At 44.8% G+C, this 21,093-nt stretch overlaps 1 protein-coding gene across 8 annotated transcripts; it reads left to right on the top strand.

Moving 5' to 3' along the window:
• The first annotated feature begins 212 nt into the window (after positions 1-212).
• On the top strand, positions 213-20,155 carry GOLGA2 (golgin A2). 8 transcript variants are annotated; one of them, XM_042786956.1, is made up of 28 exons: positions 213-336; positions 1,707-1,829; positions 2,200-2,280; positions 5,679-5,813; positions 6,485-6,528; positions 6,660-6,723; positions 7,196-7,255; positions 7,712-7,792; positions 9,553-9,591; positions 10,103-10,165; positions 10,403-10,496; positions 11,155-11,261; positions 11,828-11,886; positions 12,136-12,277; positions 13,354-13,443; positions 13,620-13,727; positions 13,836-13,923; positions 14,419-14,765; positions 15,589-15,702; positions 15,992-16,216; positions 16,489-16,588; positions 16,676-16,764; positions 17,368-17,521; positions 17,654-17,721; positions 18,331-18,433; positions 18,686-18,792; positions 18,990-19,158; positions 19,252-20,155. In XM_042786956.1, the coding sequence occupies exons 1-28, from the start codon at positions 289-291 to the stop codon at positions 19,500-19,502; spliced, it is 3,153 nt and encodes a 1,050-aa protein (XP_042642890.1). In that variant the 5' UTR covers positions 213-288; the 3' UTR covers positions 19,503-20,155. The 8 variants fall into 8 exon arrangements, with proteins under 8 accessions (XP_042642890.1, XP_042642891.1, XP_042642892.1 ...); XM_042786951.1 differs by having other exon boundaries at positions 255-336; positions 14,422-14,765; XM_042786957.1 differs by lacking the exon at positions 7,712-7,792 and having other exon boundaries at positions 238-336; positions 14,422-14,765.
• Positions 20,156-21,093: the final 938 nt, after the last annotated feature.

Raw genomic sequence — 21,093 nt, 5'->3', positions numbered from 1 at the left:
ACCAGAACGGGGTGTCACAGGGTGTCACAATCGAGAACCAGAACAGGGTGTCACACGGCAGGAGCGGGGCAGGGTGTTGCGGGGTGTCACACAGCGGCAGCGGGTGAAGGTGTCGAGAGGTGTCACGCAGCAGGAGCAGGGGAAGGCGTCGCGGGGTGTCGCCCCGCAGCAGCTGGGCCCTGCGGGCCCCCGCCCCGCGAGGCCCGGGCCTGGGCGCGCCGGCCGGGGCGGGGCGGGGCCTGGCGGCCGCCCCCGCCGCGGCTGACGTGGCCCGGGCGCGGGGCGGACATGGCGGACGGCAGCAGGCAGAGCAGGCTGGCGGCGGCCAAGAAGAAGGTGAGGGGCTGGCGGGGGCCGGGCCGGGCCGGGCCGAGGTTGGGGGAACCGGGCCGCGGGCCGCGGGCCCCGTGTGGTTCGGAGCCGCCGAGCCGCGCCGAGCCCGGCCGCCCCCCGGGGGCCGCGGGCCAGGCCGCTCGCTGTGGGCCGGGCTGCGGCGGGGCCCGCCGGGAGCCCCCGGGTGTCCGGAGCCTTCCCGGGAGGCGGCAGCCCCCAGCCCGGGGGAGGCGGCTGGGGAAGGGCTGGGCCCGGGCTGCTGCGCTGCTGTGCAGCTGTCTGGCTTGGTTTGGTGGTTCTCCGCCCCCCCCCCCCCCCCCCCCCCCCCCCTTTATTTATGTGTGTATTTATTTATTTATTTATTAGTTTTTACTTTTTTTTTTTTCCCCCCCTTAAATTTTTTCCCCGGGGCGGCTCAGACCTGTCCGTCCCGGCGGGATGCGCCTGTGTGTCAAAGTCATACGAATGGGAAAGTGTCCTGGAGCAGTTCAGGCTTCCATTTTGAAAGCCTCTGAATAAATGGGATCCTTCTTCTCATTTAATTTTCTTCCCACCTTGACTCTGAAGTGCGGTCGCAACCAGGCCCGACCCACCGGTGTCTGGCACAGGCAAACGGGGGTGTTTTGGCTGTGGCAGGGAGCAGGTGGAAGTGGGTAGTTTACATAACTGCCTGGGACTTACTTGGTTTGGGGCTTTGGTGTTCATAACATACACAAAAACGCCAAAACACTTACCAGGATTCGAGTTACAGCTTATCAGGTTAGCTTTTCCTGGGTGGATATGATTTAAAAATCAGTTGTAGGTTGCTGCTTCTCTTCCTTCAGAGTTACTACACTATCTGTATTAAAGTGTTATCTGTGGCAATTGTAATTTTCCTTCTTGCAGTTTTTGACAGACTGAAAGGTCTTACTATCAGGCACTGCTTTTTCATTTAGCGTTCAGGATTAATTGCCCTTTATTAATTTTTCTTCATTGCTCTTAGTTATGAAGAGGGAAGGTTATAACTCTAAAAAAACCCCAAAATACTTCTTTTAATCTCCTTTTAGTTGCAGTATGGAGTATCAGATTGTTTCCCAAGAACATCATTACCTGTATAGAAAAGTTTAGGGTTTACAACTGTGCACCTCTTGTCATAAACCCCTCACACTAGTTTTTACTTTAGGCTTCTCTCTATTTTTTTTTTTTCCTCCCAGAGGGGCAAACTCTTTGAAGAGTATTTCTCTTGTCCTTACAATTGAGCTGTCTTTTTACCCAGTGGAGTGTGGGTTTTGGTGTTGTGTTTTTTTTTTTTTGTTTGTTTGTTTGTTTTTTGACATTATACTCGTAGAAGACATATTCCATTTGGACTTAAGATTATTCTTCTTTTTTAACAGCTGAAAGAATATCAGCAAAAGAATAACCCTGGAGCAACTGCAGGAACTAAGAAAAAACGCAAAACTAAAGAAGGCAGTAGACCTGAGACTCCCACCAATGACGACCGTCAGCCTCCAGAGAACGTGAGTGTCTCATTCTGTCTCCCAAATCATTTGCCATCTCCTTGTTCTTTGGTTTTCTGAACAACTTGACTGGGGCTGGGAAAGGGTTATGCAGGTATAATAGATGAATGGTGTAGATGCCTGTATTGCCAGTGTATGGAGTGTGCTACAGTCGTTGGCAACTACCTCTACTGGAAGGTGCACAGGAAGGAGTCAGGGTACGTCCCGAGACAGCGTCTGATCGTACAGTGCTGTCGCGCAGCCCAGGGTGTGTCCAGAGCTGCTGTTTTGAGGTGGAGGATGCTGGTTTCTTTGGCTACCTTTGATTGCTGTTTTCTCTCTGTCCTTTTCTGAGCCGTTTCTCTTTCCCCTTTTCTTTCGCCTCCTTTAGATTCAGAACATTCTGAAGGTGCTGGTGTCAGACCTTAACCGCTCCAATGGGGTAGCCATACCCTCATTGGACAAGAGGAAGGTGAGGCAGTGCTCGTGTCCCTCGCAGTGACGCGCTCTCCCTCCTGCATGCTTCGGGTTGTGTTTACACTGACCTTGATTTTTCGGATGGAGCCTTGTCCTGACATACCCACTGTCAGTTGCTTGAGTTTTGTTGCTGTTTTTATTAACATGGGGCTATTTGTTACTGTGCATTTTCAATGCTCGTAAGTGCTTGTTTCCTTCTGGTTTGTGTCAAACTTAATGTGTGAAAAATTGAACCTTGTCAAAAACTCTTCCTTGAGACAGCTGAGCTTTGGGAAGAACTAGGAATTTGGGGTGAGGCAATAAAACTAACTTAACTGCTGAGGAAAACTACTAGGAAGAGGTAGTGTTTTCTTAGTCTGTATTTCTATGGTTCTGCACATCATTGCTTTATTTCCTAGAGCCTCGTTTCTGAAGGGCATGTTTCCGCTTATCTCCAGGCAAAGGCTGTCCTGAGTAAGCTGTCTAGTTATTCCAGCCAGCCCATTTTATGACAGGCGATGAAACTTGCCCAGGTGATGTACAGTCTGGCAAGTGTCATGGGTTTAAATATGTATAGGCAGGAAGTCAGATACTTCAAGCATTTACAGGCTTTAATGTCCTCATGTTTCCAAGCTTCTGAAGAGGAAAGGGCAGGAAGCATGCCCATAAGCAACAGAAACCTCTGCAGGAGCAAACATAAACAGCCTTTTTTAAAAATGTATTTTCTGACAATCAGTTTATTTAAATAAAGCTCAGATTGTGATAGAAACTCAGGGAAGTCAAATTTTGTAGCTCAGAATTTTCTTCCAATTTTGTTGTACCAAAGCTCTGCTTTTCATTTTCACTTGCATCATTTTGGTAGCTTATTTCCCTACCATTGTTTCAATTTAGTTGTCATAAAGTTGTCATTATTATATTTACTGCGTATCCATGTGTCTACAGCAATAAATACAACTATAGTAATCACCAGGGATACCAGATAGATGTAGTGAAACCTGCAAGATGGAATGAAGTTCACTCTGAACTGCCTCTGTATTCTTTTTCTCCTTTTTTTGTGTGATTATGACAGCTGTTCTGTCTGACACCCAGAGTGAACAGCAGAAAGTTCCTCCAGCTGGACCTTGTATGTGTAGGTTGCGTATCAGTAGTACTTGAGTGATGTGAAGACATATTGCCAGCTTTGAGGGTGCTGGATGTGCCTGTCTGGCATCAGAAAGCATGTATTTTGATTGAAGTTTCACTCTTGTCATGGAGACTATTTTCAGTTAATACTCGTAAACTCAGTGGTAGTTGGATCTCAGTAAGACTTGTTTCACATTGGCGGATGAGATGAAGATGGGTGGTCCAGTGCTGTTGTTGAGATGGCATTTGCTCTTGCAAGGAAGGCCTACCTGTGTCTACAGTTTTAGTCGTGTTCTGAAAATGGGGAATTTGTTACTTCTATTAATTCCTGTTTTCTCATTTTTGGAGAGATACATTTTGATCTGATTGACTGTTACGGAATTTGCAGATTCTTTTGCCTGGGGTTTTAGGAATAATTTGAAAACTAATCTTTAATTGCAGTATTTAATGAAAGAAAGATTTCTGTTTCTAGTTGATGTCTTGTAAAAATCCTGAGTCAGGAAAATGATGTTCAGAAACTCACTTGACGCTAATAGGGCAGAAAAGCTGACTTAGTATCTGAGCTGCTGCTGCCATTGGTGTCTTAATGTGAGGCAGACCCCTCCCATCTCACCCACTTCAGCTCTCTTGGCTGTGAAACACAGAAAACCCAACAAAATAGGAGCCTTTGTGTGAAAGCAAATGGATCCTACTATATGCTAAGCTGAACAGAATTACTAACTATTATTCTACATTATTAGAACCTCCCAATGCGTAATTTCCAGATAAGTGTTTGCTCCTAACTCTTTGTTTCCAACAAATTCAGCTTTTAAATTTTTTTTTTTTTTTTCATTTTTTAATTATTTCAAAACTGCTTATTGTGGAGGAAGAAGGAAGGAGTTCTTGTGGTTAAGGCACATTACTGGTTTTTGCGTCTTGAAGCATTAAGCAAAAAGAATGTCCCAATCAGAAGAAAGTAAGGAAACATTTTTGAGATGTACTGGAGAAGGTATTCCTCCTGTCCATCTGACGTTCTATACTGATGAGTGTCTGAACAAATAAAGGTGAAGTAACCTGTAGCTGGAAGAAGTAAGGAAATTCCTGACCTTCCTATAAGCACCTAACATATATTGCTCCTTGAGAGCACAACTATCTGTCCTGCTAAAAAGAAATTGAGAAAATTCTATTTGTTTCCCTCTGCAGTCTTCCAGCTTAATGCTTTCATTAAACCTGTCTCCACTGTTACTGTTATTCTTCTTGGTGCTTGATTCATGAATGAATTCCTGAGCAGGTAAACAGGGAATGCCAAGAGACAGATGTCTTATTTCCTGTAAAGTGATGAGAAGGAAGTGACTGAAGTAAGAGGGAGCTCTTTCAGATGGAATAGCAGAGAGATGCAGTATATTGGTCAAGTTGAATGTTGACAAATCATCTCATCTGCTTTGTAGTGTTGTTAAATGAGAATTTATCGGAGCTGTATGATGCAATAAATCAACTGTCATAAAACACCAGAACACTACTCTGGGCCTTTATGGCTCTCTGATGCTGTATGAGATAGCTGAAACCGTCCAGTTCACTGTGGCTTGGTAGAGGTGTCATCAGATGCTATTCATCCTCCCACGAAGGCTGGATGAGAACTTGCATTGCTGTCTAGAAATAGTTTTTTGGCCTTTCTCTTTTCTATTTGGACTCTTCTAGTCATGGGACTCATAGCTCCAGCACGGCCACAGGCACCTGCTCCCAGCCAATGCTGAGTTTGGCCTGTTCATAAATGTCCTGTTTCTAAACTTGTGGTTTGTGGCATGCCACAAATTTCAGAGTTTCAGATGGAGCGTTGGAGTTTGACTAACCCAGTTCTCAAGTAGTCACTAACCTCCTCTTTTCCATCTTAATTTGCATACAGTGATGAGTGTTTTCCCCAGATGTATCTGGAAGGTAGTGCTTTTCAAAGCAGAGTGGCTACCATCTGGCTTTGCCCCCACCTGCTTTTTGGCAAGTCCTTTGCAGTAAATCTAATGTGTGAACATGGAGCTGGATGTGACATTACTGTCTTGTGTTAAAGAAGCAAGTTTGATTATGGGACGCCAGTTCTTCAGGCTGGCTCTGAGAGGGCACAGGTCTGGGACAGTGTTTGTGGGTTGATGGATTCACCTGTTTGCTCTGGGGAGAACACAGATTCCCTTCCACGTTTCTAAATGATCAGTTGTTCACATCTGTGTAGTTTTCACAGGCAGATCATAAGGTGATGTGTTCATGTGTGTTTTCCTTCATTCTGCATGAAGGCTGTAATTCCTGTGATGTGTTTTGTGACAGGCATACTTTGACAGTGATGTTGCCACTCGTAATGCTGAACAGCTTGCTACCGATGTCCCTGTGCTATCTAACAGCAACAGTCTACCTAGTTGTGGTTCTGTTCTGCCTGCTCCTGCGAGCATGCAGGTGACACAGGTTTGTGAATTATCATGAATATTGCCATTGCATATTGGTTAACGATACCATGTTGGTGTTTTTTTTTTTTTGAGAAAGACAGTCTTCATAAATATGACATGACTAGTTCAGATTTTTTCCTGTTAACAATACTGCATTTTCCACTCTCCATCTAGTCATTATCTGTCTGGGAGAGCAGGGAGCGTACTGGCATGCGTGTGCCCCTGCGTCTTCCAAAGGTGGTGTCCTTCCTCTTCTTTCCTATTTCATGATCAGAAAGTACCCTTAATAAAACAGAAGACATCCAGTCATATCAATCTGTGCTTCCTTTCACTACTTAAAGATTCAGTTTAAGTTTTTTTCCAGCAAAGCAGAATGTTTATTTTTTATATATATATATATATATACTGATAGTATACCGATAAATAGTATACAGGTAAATAGTAACAGCAAACGTAAAGCCTGTAACACTTAAGTTTCTCCATTCCAAGAAACCCAGGCTCACACCACTCAGAAATTATGTGTAAGCCAGGACCGAGTTGGTGGTTTTAAGTTCATCTTTCTTTGGGAAGCAGTAATTACAGGTACTGTGGAACCTGAGCCCAGATGTAATCAAGTCTTAGTGACACATTCACAAAGATGACTCCCATCTTCTTTTACAGGCTTGTAAGTTTTTGTATTTCAATCCACAGATTCATGAAGCTGAAGACCATAAAAATGCTTTGGATGAGAATAGGTGAGTGTCTATGATAAACAGCTTTGAGACCGGATCCCAAGAAATTAAGGTTTTACTCCTCCCCTGTGCTGTTCTGATTTGGGCAGTTTTCTGGGAGAAATTTTCATCGCAAGGTCTTTCTTTGTTCCCAGGTCTTTCTCGTCAACAGAAAGTCTCCGCCAATTGTCTGAACAACTCAACGGCCTGGTTTCTCAGGTACGGCCTCGTTTTGATCCATTTGTCCTATTAATTCTCTTGATGTTTGATGTGGAGCTTTAAGCAGTCAGCTCAAGAAAACACTCTTCAATCTGAGGTGTCTGCAGTGATCCTACTAAACAATATGATATCTAAGTATTGAGAAGCAAAAAATCCTGTTTTAGGAATGTGCAATTGCAGCAGTAGGAAGAAAAGCAGAGTGGGATGAATGAACAGCATGTATTCATGGAAAGACATATTCTTGATTTAGTGGAAAAGAATCTGAAGTCAATCTGCATAATTCACATCAGCTTGTCACAGAGGGGAGTCTTGCATCTATCCTTAGCTAGAAAAGTATGTTTTCGGTGCCTGTGTGTGGTAATTTGAAGTGAAAGGTGCTATAAGGAGTAGTATTATGATAGTCGGTTCTTACTTAGTAGTGATTTCTTGCCTTGAGGATTAAAACTGACTGACTTGACTGATTTACTTCTAGTCTACGTCGTATGTGAATGGGGAAAGTGCTGTTTCTTCCACAAATATTAAGGAAATGGAAGTAAGTTGTTCTCAGTCTATTCTCTTTTTTTTTTTTTGTCCTTTTTATTTGCTACTGTTGATCACTTATTGGGACTCTGTGCTTACAGCAGTGTTAATGAGACCTAATTGAATGCACAGTTCATGTGCATCACTATCTAGTGTCATCTTGTGCTGTAATTGGGTAGTTGTGATCAACAGTAGGAGGCAGGTGTTGGATGTGTTTCCAGTTTGAGGACTGGGGATAATCTGGCTTCCATGCAACTGCTTTTGTCAAAATGAAGCCTCGACAGAAAAGGATAAAATATGTTGACGTCCCAGCTGCTTTTTTTGAAACTATAAATTTTTTGTTTGCAGAATCTGATTATATCAAACTGTGATAATGATTTATTTTTCTGTCCTTTTTAATTATTGCTTTTTTCCTCCCCTCCTCCTCTTCTGCTCCTTCCTTTTTCTCCTGTCTGCATGTGCCCATCAGACACGTTACCAGGAGCTGGCAGTAGCCCTGGATTCCAGCAATCTAACTAACAAACAGCTCGTTACAAAGATAGAGGAATTGGTAAGAAACAATCCAACCAACCAGTTTGACATTGTATTTGCTGCTCCTCCATGCTCTCTGGGTGTCTGCAAGGTTATGGATTCTCTCATAGTGCCACAAGGAAGGCTGTTGTAAGAAATAAAATGGGCCATATGAAAAACCTGTTAATAGGATCAAAATCTAAGGCCACTTGTGAATGTATTGGCTCATCTGAGGAACAAGAAACAGAGTTTTGTTGTTTCCATTTAAGTGTGCTCTGTTGATCTCGTCATGCTTTCCCTGGATGATAAGCATCCTGATAAAACAGCTATTTCTGGTCTTGGTCTGAATCCTTGAAATACTGCTGCCAGCACCAGGATTCTGTGTGAAAACCTGTTTCTGCAGGTGGTGATGCTGTTCTAAATATATCAGCGGAGTGGGAGCAATAGGTCTAAGAGAGAGCCTGGGGCTGGTTTCTGATCATATCCTCAGCTTCTCTTGGCACGATGAATGAACTGCTTTGTGCTGTGGCCTGCATGGATTCCCGCTGTTGCTTTTCAGCCTTCAGCTTTAACACTGCAAGAAATGCAGCTAAATGGACTTGTTTCAGTCTGAAAAGAGCCTTTCTTGTGTCCAGTACTTTTCCCCATTTTATTCTTCCCTAAAACTACTTTTCCCCAAGTTCAGCATTCCCCAGTGTACCCCATGACCATTTGTTTTATTTTGGGGTTTGGATTATTTTTGTTCCATTCAGTTTATTTTTGTCTTTTAGCTGGGCTGCAGAGGTACATGGTATAGTGTATTGCCCCGTCAAGATTCTCCTTGTTTGACTGCTTTTTTGTTTGCCTGGAACTATGTAGGGCCTTTGCTGCATTTGTGGTCTTGCTTTTGCTTTTCCTGGTTATGTTGTGACTGGCATTGGTAGAATTAAAACCTCTAACTCCTCACCCTTCCATCCATAGTCAATGTTCATTCTTTGGGAAGGGGAAAAAGTACTAATTATGTAGTTAGTTACAAGGCATCTGTGAGAAAACTGCCAGGGGACAACAGCAAATGGCAAAGATGGCAGCACAGTTTGTGTGGCAGCCTGGGTAGACAGCTGCCACTTGTCTCCACCTCAGATCTAGAGGTGCACTGTGCATAGTCAACAAATCTCCAAATACTTAGAATCACAGAATATCTCAAGTTGGAAGGGACACTTTACCCATAAGATTGAAAGTAGCTAGGACAGAATAATCCCTTTTCTTTGCATTTGGCTTCAGTTCTCTCTCCTGTAGCCTTCTGCAGAAGCCTGCCGACATAACTGCAGCTCTGCATGACTTAAAGGCCAGTTGTTACATGGGATAAGGGTCTAAGGTCTCAGTTAAAGGAAAAGACTGTGGGGTTTATTTGGGCTTTTTGGTGGGTTTGGTTTTGTTTTTTAACAAAAAGCATTTGTGGTGATTCTCCTGATACACCAGGATTGCTGTGATTAATTTCATAGATGTGGGATGCAGGTTAAAGAGAAGTTGGTGGATGCTCAGATTGGAACATACAGGGGTTTCAGTAGTGGTATTTGGGAAGAACTGTGGTAATGTACTGAGCAGTGAAAAACATCCCTGGCATATAAAGTATATTAATGAAGGGAGCCCCAGATCTTACTATTTTTATTATCTAAGATGAACTTCCTAGTCTACAGAAAGGATAATGGAAATTCTGTTTGCATTAATTGGGCATGTATCTTACTTCATCAAGGAGAAAATGTGTTTCAGCAGTATGGGAGTATTTTCTTTTAATACCGGCACATCAATTTTCTTCCGCAGAAACAGCAGAACCAAGAAGTAGTGAATCAGCTGGAGAAGGTAAAGCATGTCCTATTTTTGGATAGATACAGAAATAGGTATCTATTTCTCTGAGGAGTAGAAAGTGTAGTGGACTATGGCAGAGGCATATGTGATCTTATGTTAGATTCAGTTTCATTTGTAGCATAAGGTCGAGTATTTTGACTTCATGAGTTAGGCCTGGCAGGCAGAGTTCTTATTGTGAGAAAAGCTAATATTTAAACACACCAGTATTGGAGGAGAGCAGTGGAGGCAGCAGATTACAGTTTAAGTCCTTGCCAGTAGTTTGCATTCCAAACATTGCCACATTTATGCTAGCAATGATTGCACTATGCTGTCATTGCCATTTTAGGATGGATAAATAATGAAGTAGTTCAAATAATGGAGGACTGAAGTATGTCTTTAAAAATACTGGTATCATTGAGATGCTGGAAGTACTACCAATGGATCACTGCTTTTTTAGTTTGACGTAAGACAAAACGGTTTAACTATTTACATTTTTGTGCTGAATAGGCATCATTTATTCATACAGGAAAAGAAGCAGTTTGAACAGAAGTTTTCTAAAGAGCAAGCAGCACTGAGGGAACAGCTGCAGGTAAGGCCGAGTCTCCATCACAGCAATATCACCTGGCTTCTGTTGTTTTCTGGATTACTGGCCACTCATAGTCTTTATCCTGGAAGCCATGAGTCCATTCCTTCAGGAAAACTGGGACTCAGTCAGCCAGACTGCACTTAACTGCAAGAGCTCTTTACTTTTACTCAATTGATCCTTTTGTGGCAAGCAGTTAGAAGCAAAGAAGTTTTGTGTTTAGCTGATTTTCCTTTCCCGAAGGTTCATATCCAGACTATTGGAATTCTAGTTTCTGAGAAGTCTGAGTTGCAGACAGCCCTTGGACATACTCAGCAAGCTGCACGGCAGAAATCAGGTAATCAACTGTGAGCGCTCCAGCTCGAGCTGTTGATTAAACTGTGGATTTCAAGTCACAGTCATGACAGTTGCTGGCAGCCAGCTTGCAACACTCACTGACTCCTTAATGAGCAATACTTGGCACTGTCACTGCTTCTGTCATCATAGCTGCCCCCAAATGGGAGCATGTTGATCCCATGGCAGTTGAGGTTCTTTTGTGCATCACTGTAGCCTTGTCAGCCCTGTTTGGGCCTGGTGACTACCCCAGACTGTTCCTTTCTGACTTTCTTCTGATTCTTTTAAAACTTTGTTCCCTTTTCTTTGCCTTCCCTCCCACACAGCTGTCATGTTAATGTAGGTTTTACTCAAGCCTTTCATTCTGAATTAAATCTGAGCAATTTATTCTATTAGAAACAAACAAACAACATATTGTCAATTGTTCTGCAAAGGAAGTTTCATCATCTCCCTCTAAAAGTGAGGAAGGTAGTTACAGAGAGCTTGACTGCCCAGAGTTGCTTGTGAATCACCCGTAGAGCCAGGAGTGGAAACAGGTCTACTGATCTACAAAGACTTGTGCTGCCTTAAGAGCTTGTTGACAAAGTAGAAAGTGCTGTTCAGCCAGTTACAAAAAGCTCTGTGTGGTCTAGCCTCAACTGACTTTGCTCTGACTTGTTCAGGAGAAGCTGAAAACCTTGCTGTTCGTTTACATTCATCTCGCCAGAGGGTATCAGAGCTAGAACGTACTTTGTCCTCCATCTCCATGCAGCAAAAACAGTCAGAGAAGGTAAGAGTCACCTCTATTTATGCTTAACCAGCAGCTCTGACTTTGGCTATTTGCTTGTCACTACACTACTGCAATGTCTGTAGTCCCTGCTTAGAGAAGAGGCAGAAATTAACCTTGTTAATCGTTAATTAAACTTGTAAAACCTTGAATTCTCCATGATCAAGGCAAACTTTGTTCAGGTTTCTGTGACCACTAATCATATTGTCCAGTTGCTGTCTTCAGATCTGGCACCTTCATTAGTCTTGCAAGCTCCACACAACAGAAGCCTCACTGAGACCTTGTCCCAGGAGGGTCCCTGTCAAGCAGACACTTTAGTATTGATATTAATCCAGAAGCTTGCAGAAATAACCTCATGTTCAGTTAGTAGCAACACATTTGAAAAGACTGAGCAGAATTATTCCTGGCAAATTCAAGAGGTTCTAAGCAAACCTGTCCTGAGGATTTTGCCAAAGTTACGACCTTTTTCACTTTAGCTGATCTGCTAAAGGTGAAATGAAGTATTTTTTTAACATCTTATTTGTTTGGCTAAAGTCAATAGATGAATCAATAATTTCCTTTTTCTCCAGCATAATAAAGAGTTAGTGAAGGAGCGAGACAACCTGAAACTGGAACTGTACAAACGAAGGTAAGCCCATTCTGCTTGTCACTGCAGCTTAACACTACTCTTCTCAGTAGAGCCACAAAACATAACAAGGGGCATGGATCACAGGTGGTGACTTGGGAGGTTGGATATTCAATTTAAAAAAAAAAAAATCACTAGATATTAGTTTTTGTGATTCTAGCTGCTAGGAAGAACTGGATTGTAAATTTATGACATGGACATCAGCAGGCCCATAGTACATATAGTGATGCCAATTTTGTTTGTTTGGTTCAGCAAAAGTAGTGAGGAAATAAAGCAGCAGAATTCAGAGCTGTCCGAGAAGGTTCACTCTCTGGTTTCCAAGAACTCGGCTATGAAGTTGGATATGGAGGATTTGCATAAGAAATTGGAAATGGCTGAACTGATGATTCAACAGGTAAACATAGTATCTCTGGGATGTGAGGGTAGATCTCACTGATCATTGCAGGACTTTGCTTCTGACAGTGGGGGCAAGACTTAACTCTTGTTTTTAAAGGAAGGGACAAAATCTCATCAAGACATCCTCTTTAAAAGGCTTTCAGTGAGGCCCCTGAGGAACAGAGTCTATATTCTAAGGAGTTGGAGCAGTAGATTGAAAGACATTGTGACATCGGTCTGCTAAAAGAATGTTATACAATATAAGAGGGTGACTGAACATACCAAGTGTGAAAATACAGTGACTTTTCCTGCTTGTGTCCGTTTAGCATTTTGGTTACTCAGTTATTGTGTGGTCTCACTGAGAAACCAGTTGAGTAGGGGTGATGTTTGTACCCACCCTGGCAGAAGGTGGTGAATTGGAGAATGGCTACTTGAAGGTCAGCTGGGGAAGGTTAGAAGAAGCAGCCAGTTAGAAAGGGAATGCATGAAGCCAGCTGTTAGCAGTTCAGAGAGCAAGCCTGGTGTTAAGGTGTAAGGTGAGCCTGTGAAGGAAGAAAACTTTTTTTTTTCTTCTTTTTTTTTTCTCTTCCCCAGGCAGTGGCTTAAGTTACCCTTGAAATAAAGCCCAACTGCTACTCTCCTGGGAAAAGTACTGTGTGTCAACTGAACCAGCCTTGCTACTTAGCCCACTGACATGTTCAACATTGGCTTTAAATTCCTGACATGTTTGACAACTTTTAAAGTCTCAGGCTTTTATACCATCTGATCTGGCTGTATAATACAGACTCTGGAAATGCACAAAGTTTCTGAGACAAATTGTTCAATTAAAGCCTACTTTCTTAATTTACAAAACCACTAAATATAAAATTGGCAGGGAGGGGCTGCCCAGTTCAGCCTGTTTTACAGAGCTAAAATATAAGCCTTTTGATTTTAATCCCTCCCTTTTTTTTAATTGAACTTCACTGTGAGTTGGAGCACTTCAAAGAACTATAGAAGGTTACAACATAGATCATGTGGCAGCTTACTATTGGCGGAAAGGCTAGGCAGAAATTGAATATTAACATTTTGCCATAACTTTGTGATTTTTGTTGGCAGTTCTCAAATCAGACAGCGAGTCTGGATGCAAACCAGCAGTTGCAGATGGTGCTGGAGGAGAAGGCAAGCCTGGAAACCCAGGTTGCTCAGGTAAGAGGTTGTATGAAATACAATCCAAATCTTGACATCTGTAAAGAAACTTGTGTGGTGGCAGAATGCAGCCTGAGCTTTTCATTAACACTGGTTTCTTCAAGCTTTATCCCTTAAGCAGTCACTGTCGAATTTATTTAGCCAATATGATTTTCTTTGTGTTTTATTTTGCACAGCTCTCAGAGTCCCTTCACCAGCTCCAGGCAGAACGAGATCAGTATGTAGAGAAACTGAAGGAGGAGCGGAGCATTTGGCAGCAGCGGGTACAGCAGCTCTCTGAGCAGGTAACATCAGGGTTATCTGAGCAGGTATCCCAGCTGCTTTTGACAAACACAGGCAGGAGTAAATGCACCATGAACATTGTTTTAACTTTCACTTGTGTGGCCTTGCAGGTCCACACAATGGCAGAGGAGAGGGAGAAGCGTATGGCCCAAATTCAGGAGCTGGAAGCCAATGTTGCAGAGCTGTTGAACAAATCAGGTAGGGATTCCAAAGCGGGGCTTCGCGTGGCAGAGTACCAGCTGTGCAGGAATTTCTGCACCTGAGCTGCAAGTAGGTGTGATGCTCTGAATTGGTGAAGGCAGCTGAAAGCCTGGTGACCCTAAGAAACCTTTTATCCTTGCAAACAGCAAGTGAACTATTTCAACTAATTGACCACCAGACTGTTTATGCCTTTAGTATCTGCCTGACTGTGCCATTGACCTCTCTGGCCCAGGAGATTGGGAAGACAGGATGCTTTTGGTAGGACTGTGAGGCAGTTAGCAGCACATGGCAAGGTGCTGTGCTTAGTTTTGGGATAGTTTTTCTCCTTTGTTCCTCTCAGTGGCCTGCAGTGAGGATTGGCTACTGTAGCCGGTGATACCTCTGGGTCACAGAGCCCTAAAAGTTGGGGTATGCTTTGTGCATGTAATAGTGATGTGTATTACACAGCGATTTAGCCCTTTGACGGAGCTGCTTCTGATTCCATTTCCTCAGCAGTTAAGCCCATGGATATTGAGCCTTCCTCACCAGCAGAGCCCACAGCAGCTGAGCTGAGCCTGCAGGAAGAGATCCAGCGGCTGCAGCAAGAGAAGGAGGAACTGCATGGGCAGTACCAGGCCCAGGTCCGGGACAACGAGCAGCTGAGCCACCTCAACCGGGAGCAGGAGGAGCGGCTGCTGGAGCTTGAGAAGGCTGTGCAGCGCTACAACGAGGAGTCTCTGGACAGACAGCAGATCCTGGAGGACATGCAGAGCGACAAGGCCACAATCAGCAGGGCACTGAGCCAAAATCGGGAGCTGAAGGAGCAGCTGGCTGAGCTGCAGAATGGGTTTGTCAAACTGGTATGTCTCTTTCGTGCATCTTTTCCTACTGCTTCCCTCACTGGTGCAATCCTTTTGTAGCACAGATGTACAAAACTGACAGAAGCATTATCTGGCTCTTGTCCTCTGAGGCTATGGATGCTCCGTCTTCTGTGAAATACTGCCCTGCCAGGAGGTTCCCTGTAATTCCTTACTCGCTCAGGTGCTCTGGCAGATGAACCAATGTCTTTGTCCAGAACAGTTTCCTTTTCCTTCTCATCCCCTGGCAGTCAGGCTGTTTCTTTCCCCGAGTATTCCTCCTGCCCTTTTAACCTTGAAGGTACCCGTTTTCTGTTCTCTGTATTTGCCCATGAGGAAGAAGTTCTCAGCAGTCTTCTCTCCTGCTGCTGTGACTCATACCCATCCTGGAGCTCAATCCTTACTCTTGCATGCTTCTTCCAATGTTACAGCTTCCCCTTTGGGGCCCTGGCAGACTGACACATGGTCTAGCCACTGATTTTTCTTTAGTCCTTTCTGAACTCCTTGTTTTTGAGTATCTGTGGCTCTGTTTGGGATATTCATACCACCCATCTGCTTCGGAGCTGACAGGCTGTGTGATGTGCCAGGCCTCCTCTTGGCACTGTCCCAGCACTTATTCCCCTGACTCTTTCCTTGCTCTTCTTCCATCTTCTGAACCTTTGTAAGTTATTTACTGCCCTGAACAGTCAATTTATGGCCCTTAGTTATACCCCACAGTAACACAAGGGATGGCACCCTGTTGTGTCAGGAATGAACATGGTTTATCGAGAGTATACCTTTATGTTGGTTGGGGCAGTCTCCTTATAGCGTGGCATTTGTCTTGCAGACAAATGAAAACATGGAGGTTACAAGTGCGCTACAGTCAGAGCAACATGTAAAGAAGGAGCTGGCCAAGAAGCTTGGGCAGCTGCAGGAGAACCTGGGGGAGCTCAAAGAGACGGTAAGCAACAGCCGGTGGGATGGCAGGGCAGGTACATAGCGGTTTATGCAAACCGCTGGCAACATTCCAAACTTTGATGGAAGGATGGAAATTGATATTGTAATGATCAAGCTGGGAGCCTTCCCCCATTGTCTGCTGTCTGCTGTGGGGGATCAGCATGTGGGGGCAGATGGTGGCTGCCTGCCTAGTTGGTGGCTTTGGGGCAGTGTTGACAGTTTGGATCATGTCACACGGATCAGCTCTTCTGGCAGAAATGGTTTGATGTGATGGTTTGATCTTGTTATGTTAGCTGGAACTGAAAACACAGGAGGCTCGGGGTCTGCAGGAGCAGCGGGACCAGTACTACAGCCACTTGCAGCAGTACACTGTGGCGTACCAGCAGCTGTCTGCTGACAAGGAGGAACTGCACAAACAGTACTTGCTTCAGACACAGCTTATGGATCGGCTACAGCACGAGGAGGTTCAAGGGAAGGTGACAGTGGAAATGCACCTGAAAGAGCTGCAGCAGACCAAGGTAACAGTGAAAAGGGGCAAGTGGAAACACAGGAGGAAAAGTGCTCAATGTAGTTAAGTATTAATAAAGCAAAAGGTTGGATCAGATGATCTTTTGCAGTCCCTTCCAACCTGGGCTGTTCTGTGATTATCATTCACCTGTATTGCACAGGATGTGCTTGTCTGGAGGAGAAGCACTGTGTTTTTTTGTGTGTGTGGTGCTACTACCTCAAGATGCAGTGGCTGCAGTCCGGCTTGTGCAAGTTTCGGTGATCTTCTGGTTCTCTCTTGCAGGAAAATCTGGAAGCTGTAGCTAAGGAAAACAAAGAGCTGCAGGCCCAGATCAGTCAGTTAGCAGCAGACCTGGATGGCAGGATTTTGCACCGACTAGAGGGTGAGTAGCTGCAGCTGGTCTCCAGGGAGGAGGTAGAGCTGGGCTCTCAGGGGTATTACCTCCTTGTTCACCTTCCTCCTTTTACAGGAGATGGAGTTGAAAGTGAAGCAATGACCAAAGAAAGTCAAAAATCTTCGTTTGTGATCCCAGAGAAGTTTGAAAACCATGAAGAAATGGTGAGTCTTAAAGAGTAGAAAAGCCTTTGGTTTTAGTTCTAAACAAATATTTAAAAAAGGAGGTAGGTTAAATTGCAGAGAGGTGCATGGAGTAGGCTGTTTATCAGCTATGATCCCTACCAGCTGAGGTGCAGTAATGAGGGAAGTGTAACAGTTCCTTGTGCTTAGCAGCAAAAAACCACGATTTCTGCAGCATCCTTGCAAGACAGGCTGGAAGTCTGGCAGTGGCTTTATGAAGACAACTCAGCAGTCCAGAATAGCTCTCTTAATTATAATGATGTTCTCTTTAGTTTGGAAGGCAATTTGGAAATGGTGTTGGATATCTACTAGATTTTTCTGTAAGTACAGTCATAATTGGAAAATACTGCAAGTAAACAGCTATCATGGGAGCTAGTATTTAACCTGCATATCTGTACTACTTGGGAACGAGAAAACATGCAGTAGTTGCTGCCTGGTTTAGTTCCAGGGCACTCACTTAGTACTTTGGTTTCATACCCATAAATAAAATGGGGTGAACTGTTACTCTGTTTGTCCTGAGATGCACCACTGATCACGCTTCACACAGGAGAAGCACTAATGTGCACACTCTGGAATTCTTCTTAGGTCGCTTTCTTGACATCTGCCATGTCCCAAGTGGAGAAGGAGCGAGAAGACATGAGGCAGCAGCTGGCTGCTCAGAAACAGCACTGCAGGAGCCTCCTGCAGCAAATGGCAGCGCTCCGGCAGGAGCACCAACATAACGTCATGCTGGGTGGAGGTAAAAATCTGGTGCAGTTTGGGGACTGGGTGAATACGGAGGCATGCCTTGGCCAGCAGCACTGGCCTCTCCAAAAGGTTTTGTGAGTGCATCATGTCCAAGGAGGAACTGTAAATTACACGTCCCTTCCAGGTTCCACTGTGGATACTGTTCCAGTGGAGGTTCACGAGGCTTTGAAAACTGCCATGGAGAAACTACAGGTAAGCAAAGGATCTCATCGTCTTTCAGTCCTGCTGCGCTGCTCAGCTGGACTTCGATCCAGCGTCAGACTCTTACAGCACACACAGACAAACTGCAGGGGAATAAGTAGCAGATGTTCCATAATAATAAGCTACTTCCTGAAAAGCTTATCACTGCTTCTCACAGCACAGGAAAGCTTGCAGCAGTAACTCCCCTCCCACCCCCCAGCCCCAAAGACTGTGAGTATAAAGGCCTAACACTGACCTGTGGTCTTGTTCTAAAGAAACAGCTGACAAACAGACTGGGTGTCTTCACCCTGCTGGGATGAAGCAGGTGGTCTGTAGTCTTGGAGCAGAGTATGGTCAGAGCTCTGCCGTCCCAGCAATGAGAAGGTTCAAAGGCAGTTTGTCTCACCAGCCCTTCTGCTTTCCAAAACGCAGAGATGCTTTTACACCTTCTCTAGCTCTCTCCTCTCTGTTCCTTTTTAGCATCAGGTGGGAGACAAGTTGTAAAGGCAGCAACATTTGTCTCCTAGCCTCAGACCAATGTGAATGGAGGGTGTTGTCTTTAACATGGGTATTCTTTGTATGTGAGCAGTTCAGATGACTGATAACAATTTTTGTGTTCAGTCCCGTTTCACAGACCTGATGCATGAGAAAGCTGATCTGAAGGAAAGGTTAGAAGAGTTAGAACATCGCTGCATACAGCTGTCTGGGGAAACGGACACCATTGGTATGTTTAGGCAACACTTGCACATGCTAAAGCTTGCTGAATGCATTATTTGTTTGGGGAATAGAAGGTCCCTGACAGCTTTTGGACCTGGAGCCCTCCACCTACCAAGCACTTCGTGTCTCCTACTGCTGCCCAACTAGGCTAGATCTCCAGTGCAGGGTTGGATTTGCTGCCACATAGTTCTGTGCTCACCGTAAGGCCTGTACCCCCATCTTGCCAACACTTACTCCTTACACTTCTCTCGTATTCCAGGGGAGTATATTGCATTATACCAGAGTCAAAGGGCTATCCTCAAACAGCGGCACCAGGAGAAAGAGGAGTACATCAGCAGACTGGCTCAGGATAAGGAAGAGATGAAGGCAAGGAATCTTTTCTGTAGTACTACTCCTCCAAGCAGTGCTGGCCTGGGGAGCGCCTGCACAGTCCAAACCTTCACATGTTGTTCCTCCGCTAGCTTTAGCATTGAAGTTGCTAATTTTGTGACAGAGGTGAGACTGCAAACTGTAGTGCAGAGTTTGTGTGCATGTTTCATAGTCTTTCCTTTACTTTGGTGCAGATGAAACTACTGGAACTGCAGGACCTCGTGATGCGTCTGGTCAGGGAAAGAAATGAATGGTACAGCAAGTATGTAGCAGCTGCTCAAAACCCAGAGCTGTTAGCAAGCCCAAATGAAAGTGTACTTCCAGCCGAGAGGCGCATTGAGCTGAACGCTACTGATGGAGAAGGTAAGCTGCAGCCAGGACAGGGACTAACCCGAGGTCTGGGTCGTGCATGGATGGGGAAGAGTTACCTGCCTGCCTTGTCTGTGTTCCTTGCAGGGTTACGAGAAGTGAATTTATCAGATGAAGCAGAACAAGAGGCTGCTGTTCTTCATCAATCTGGTTTCTCTCCTGTTGACAGTAAAGCTGCTCAGCCAAGCCAAGAGGACCCCACAGCCAAGCAAATAATGCAGCTTCTCAGAGAAATCCAGAACCCTCAGGAGAGGCTGGGCTCCCTGCTGGAAAATCCCTGCATTCCCTTCTTCTACCGTGCTGATGAGAACGATGAGGTCAAAATCATGGTAGTTTAAGTGGCACTAAATCTTATTTACAGTAATTTTCTATGAGCCTGAGAAGACTTAACTGACTTGAACGTGCCCTTGGTCAGAACAGATTCTTTAAAGACATCGGTAAAGAGGGATTTCATCAGATGGAACTTGAGCATCAGACCTCATCTTCCCTTTCTCTTTCTTCTGTTACTTGGTGTGCTCAGAGTACAGGCAGACTTAAACTAATCCTGGGCAGCAGCTGGTGCTGGCATTTCACCTTCCAGGGCTCTCAAACTAACTTATTCTGGTAATGGACTCTCTGACCTCTGAACAGGTTGTTTTTGTTTCATACATAATATCTTAAACTTCCTCCTTTCTTCTGCAGCCTGCCTCTTGCAACTGTATCTGAAACTGGCCTTGGCATCTTGAACAGCCAAAGGATACAGGCTCGGGGAGAGCGGGGCAGCACTACAGCCAGCTGTAACCTTATGGCTAGGGGAAGGGACCGAGGGCTGCCTTCTGAGTCTCTGGTTACTTGACAAAGCTTTATGTGATTCTTGGGAGTGGGGTGGAAATGTAACTGCACTTTGAAGGACGATGCGTTTCACCTGTATGTGTCTGAAGGTTTTATTTATTTTAAAAAATGGGAGAAATAAGTAAAAGGAAACCACTTAATAAACATGCTTTGTTTTGAATTTCTGGACTCTAGGGGTTCTAGTTCTCCACCACTTAAGTTTCTTCTTCTCCCAGTTTGGTAAGGAGTGCAGTTGATGCACAGGACCCAAGAGCCTCTGCCCCCTAAGCTCCTGGCTCTCAGCAACAGAGGTGTCACCTGGCACTGCCCTGAAGCCAGACCCTAATGCTGAGGAGAAAACAAACCATGCTGGGAGGAGAGCGTGCCCTGAAGCAGCAGCAGAGCAGAGCCCTTGGCTGTACAAGCACTGAAGTGAACTGCAGGTGGATATCCTGCAACTAAATCTGCCTTTCGGGCAAGAACTGCCCTTGCCAGGAGGGTTAGTGTCAGCAAGGGAGTTACAAGGAAAACCACAGGGTCAGTCTAAGGGACCCGACAGTCACAGCTGTGCTGCACTCTGACCAGAGGAGCCCAGGCAGGCACTGCCTCCCTGGTCAGCGGTCAAGAGGGGAGATGGAAGCACAGGAATGCAATAGCAGTTTTGGGCTTTGTCCACAACAAAAAGAGAGACGGTTCATTTCTTCTGTGTCCAAGTGGTCAAGCTTTACCAGGCTGCTGTAAAGAGTGCCAGAAGAAGGTGAAGTATGGGTTGGTTTTTTTCTAAAATGGTTCATCTTGATATTTCCTTGTACAACTGAAAAAATCGTACACAGAACAATTAGTGCTTTCCTGTGAATGCATCAGGGGAAGCTGGAAGCTGGTGTTTGAACTCCTTTCATTCGAATGGCACCAGTGGGGGCAGTTCCTGGCACAGCACCAGTGCCGGGGGCTCCCAGGCTCCTGCCTGCAGGGGTGTGTACTGAGTGGAGCTGTGTAAAATGCTGTGTATTCCCTGAAGAGAGACTAAGCCTTTTGCAGTGTTCATGCCTGCTTGAGCTATTCATAAATCTGTATCGGAACTAATGGGAGCAAGGCTGTGATTTAATACGGAGCATTACT

Source organism: Tyto alba, unplaced genomic scaffold (assembly GCF_018691265.1).
Source record: "Tyto alba isolate M040663 unplaced genomic scaffold, T.alba_DEE_v4.0 Super-Scaffold_11, whole genome shotgun sequence".
In the NCBI taxonomy this organism is placed as follows: domain Eukaryota; kingdom Metazoa; phylum Chordata; class Aves; order Strigiformes; family Tytonidae; genus Tyto; species Tyto alba.
Note: the sequence above shows the minus strand (reverse complement) of the source record. Positions and strands in the feature narration are given on the sequence as shown.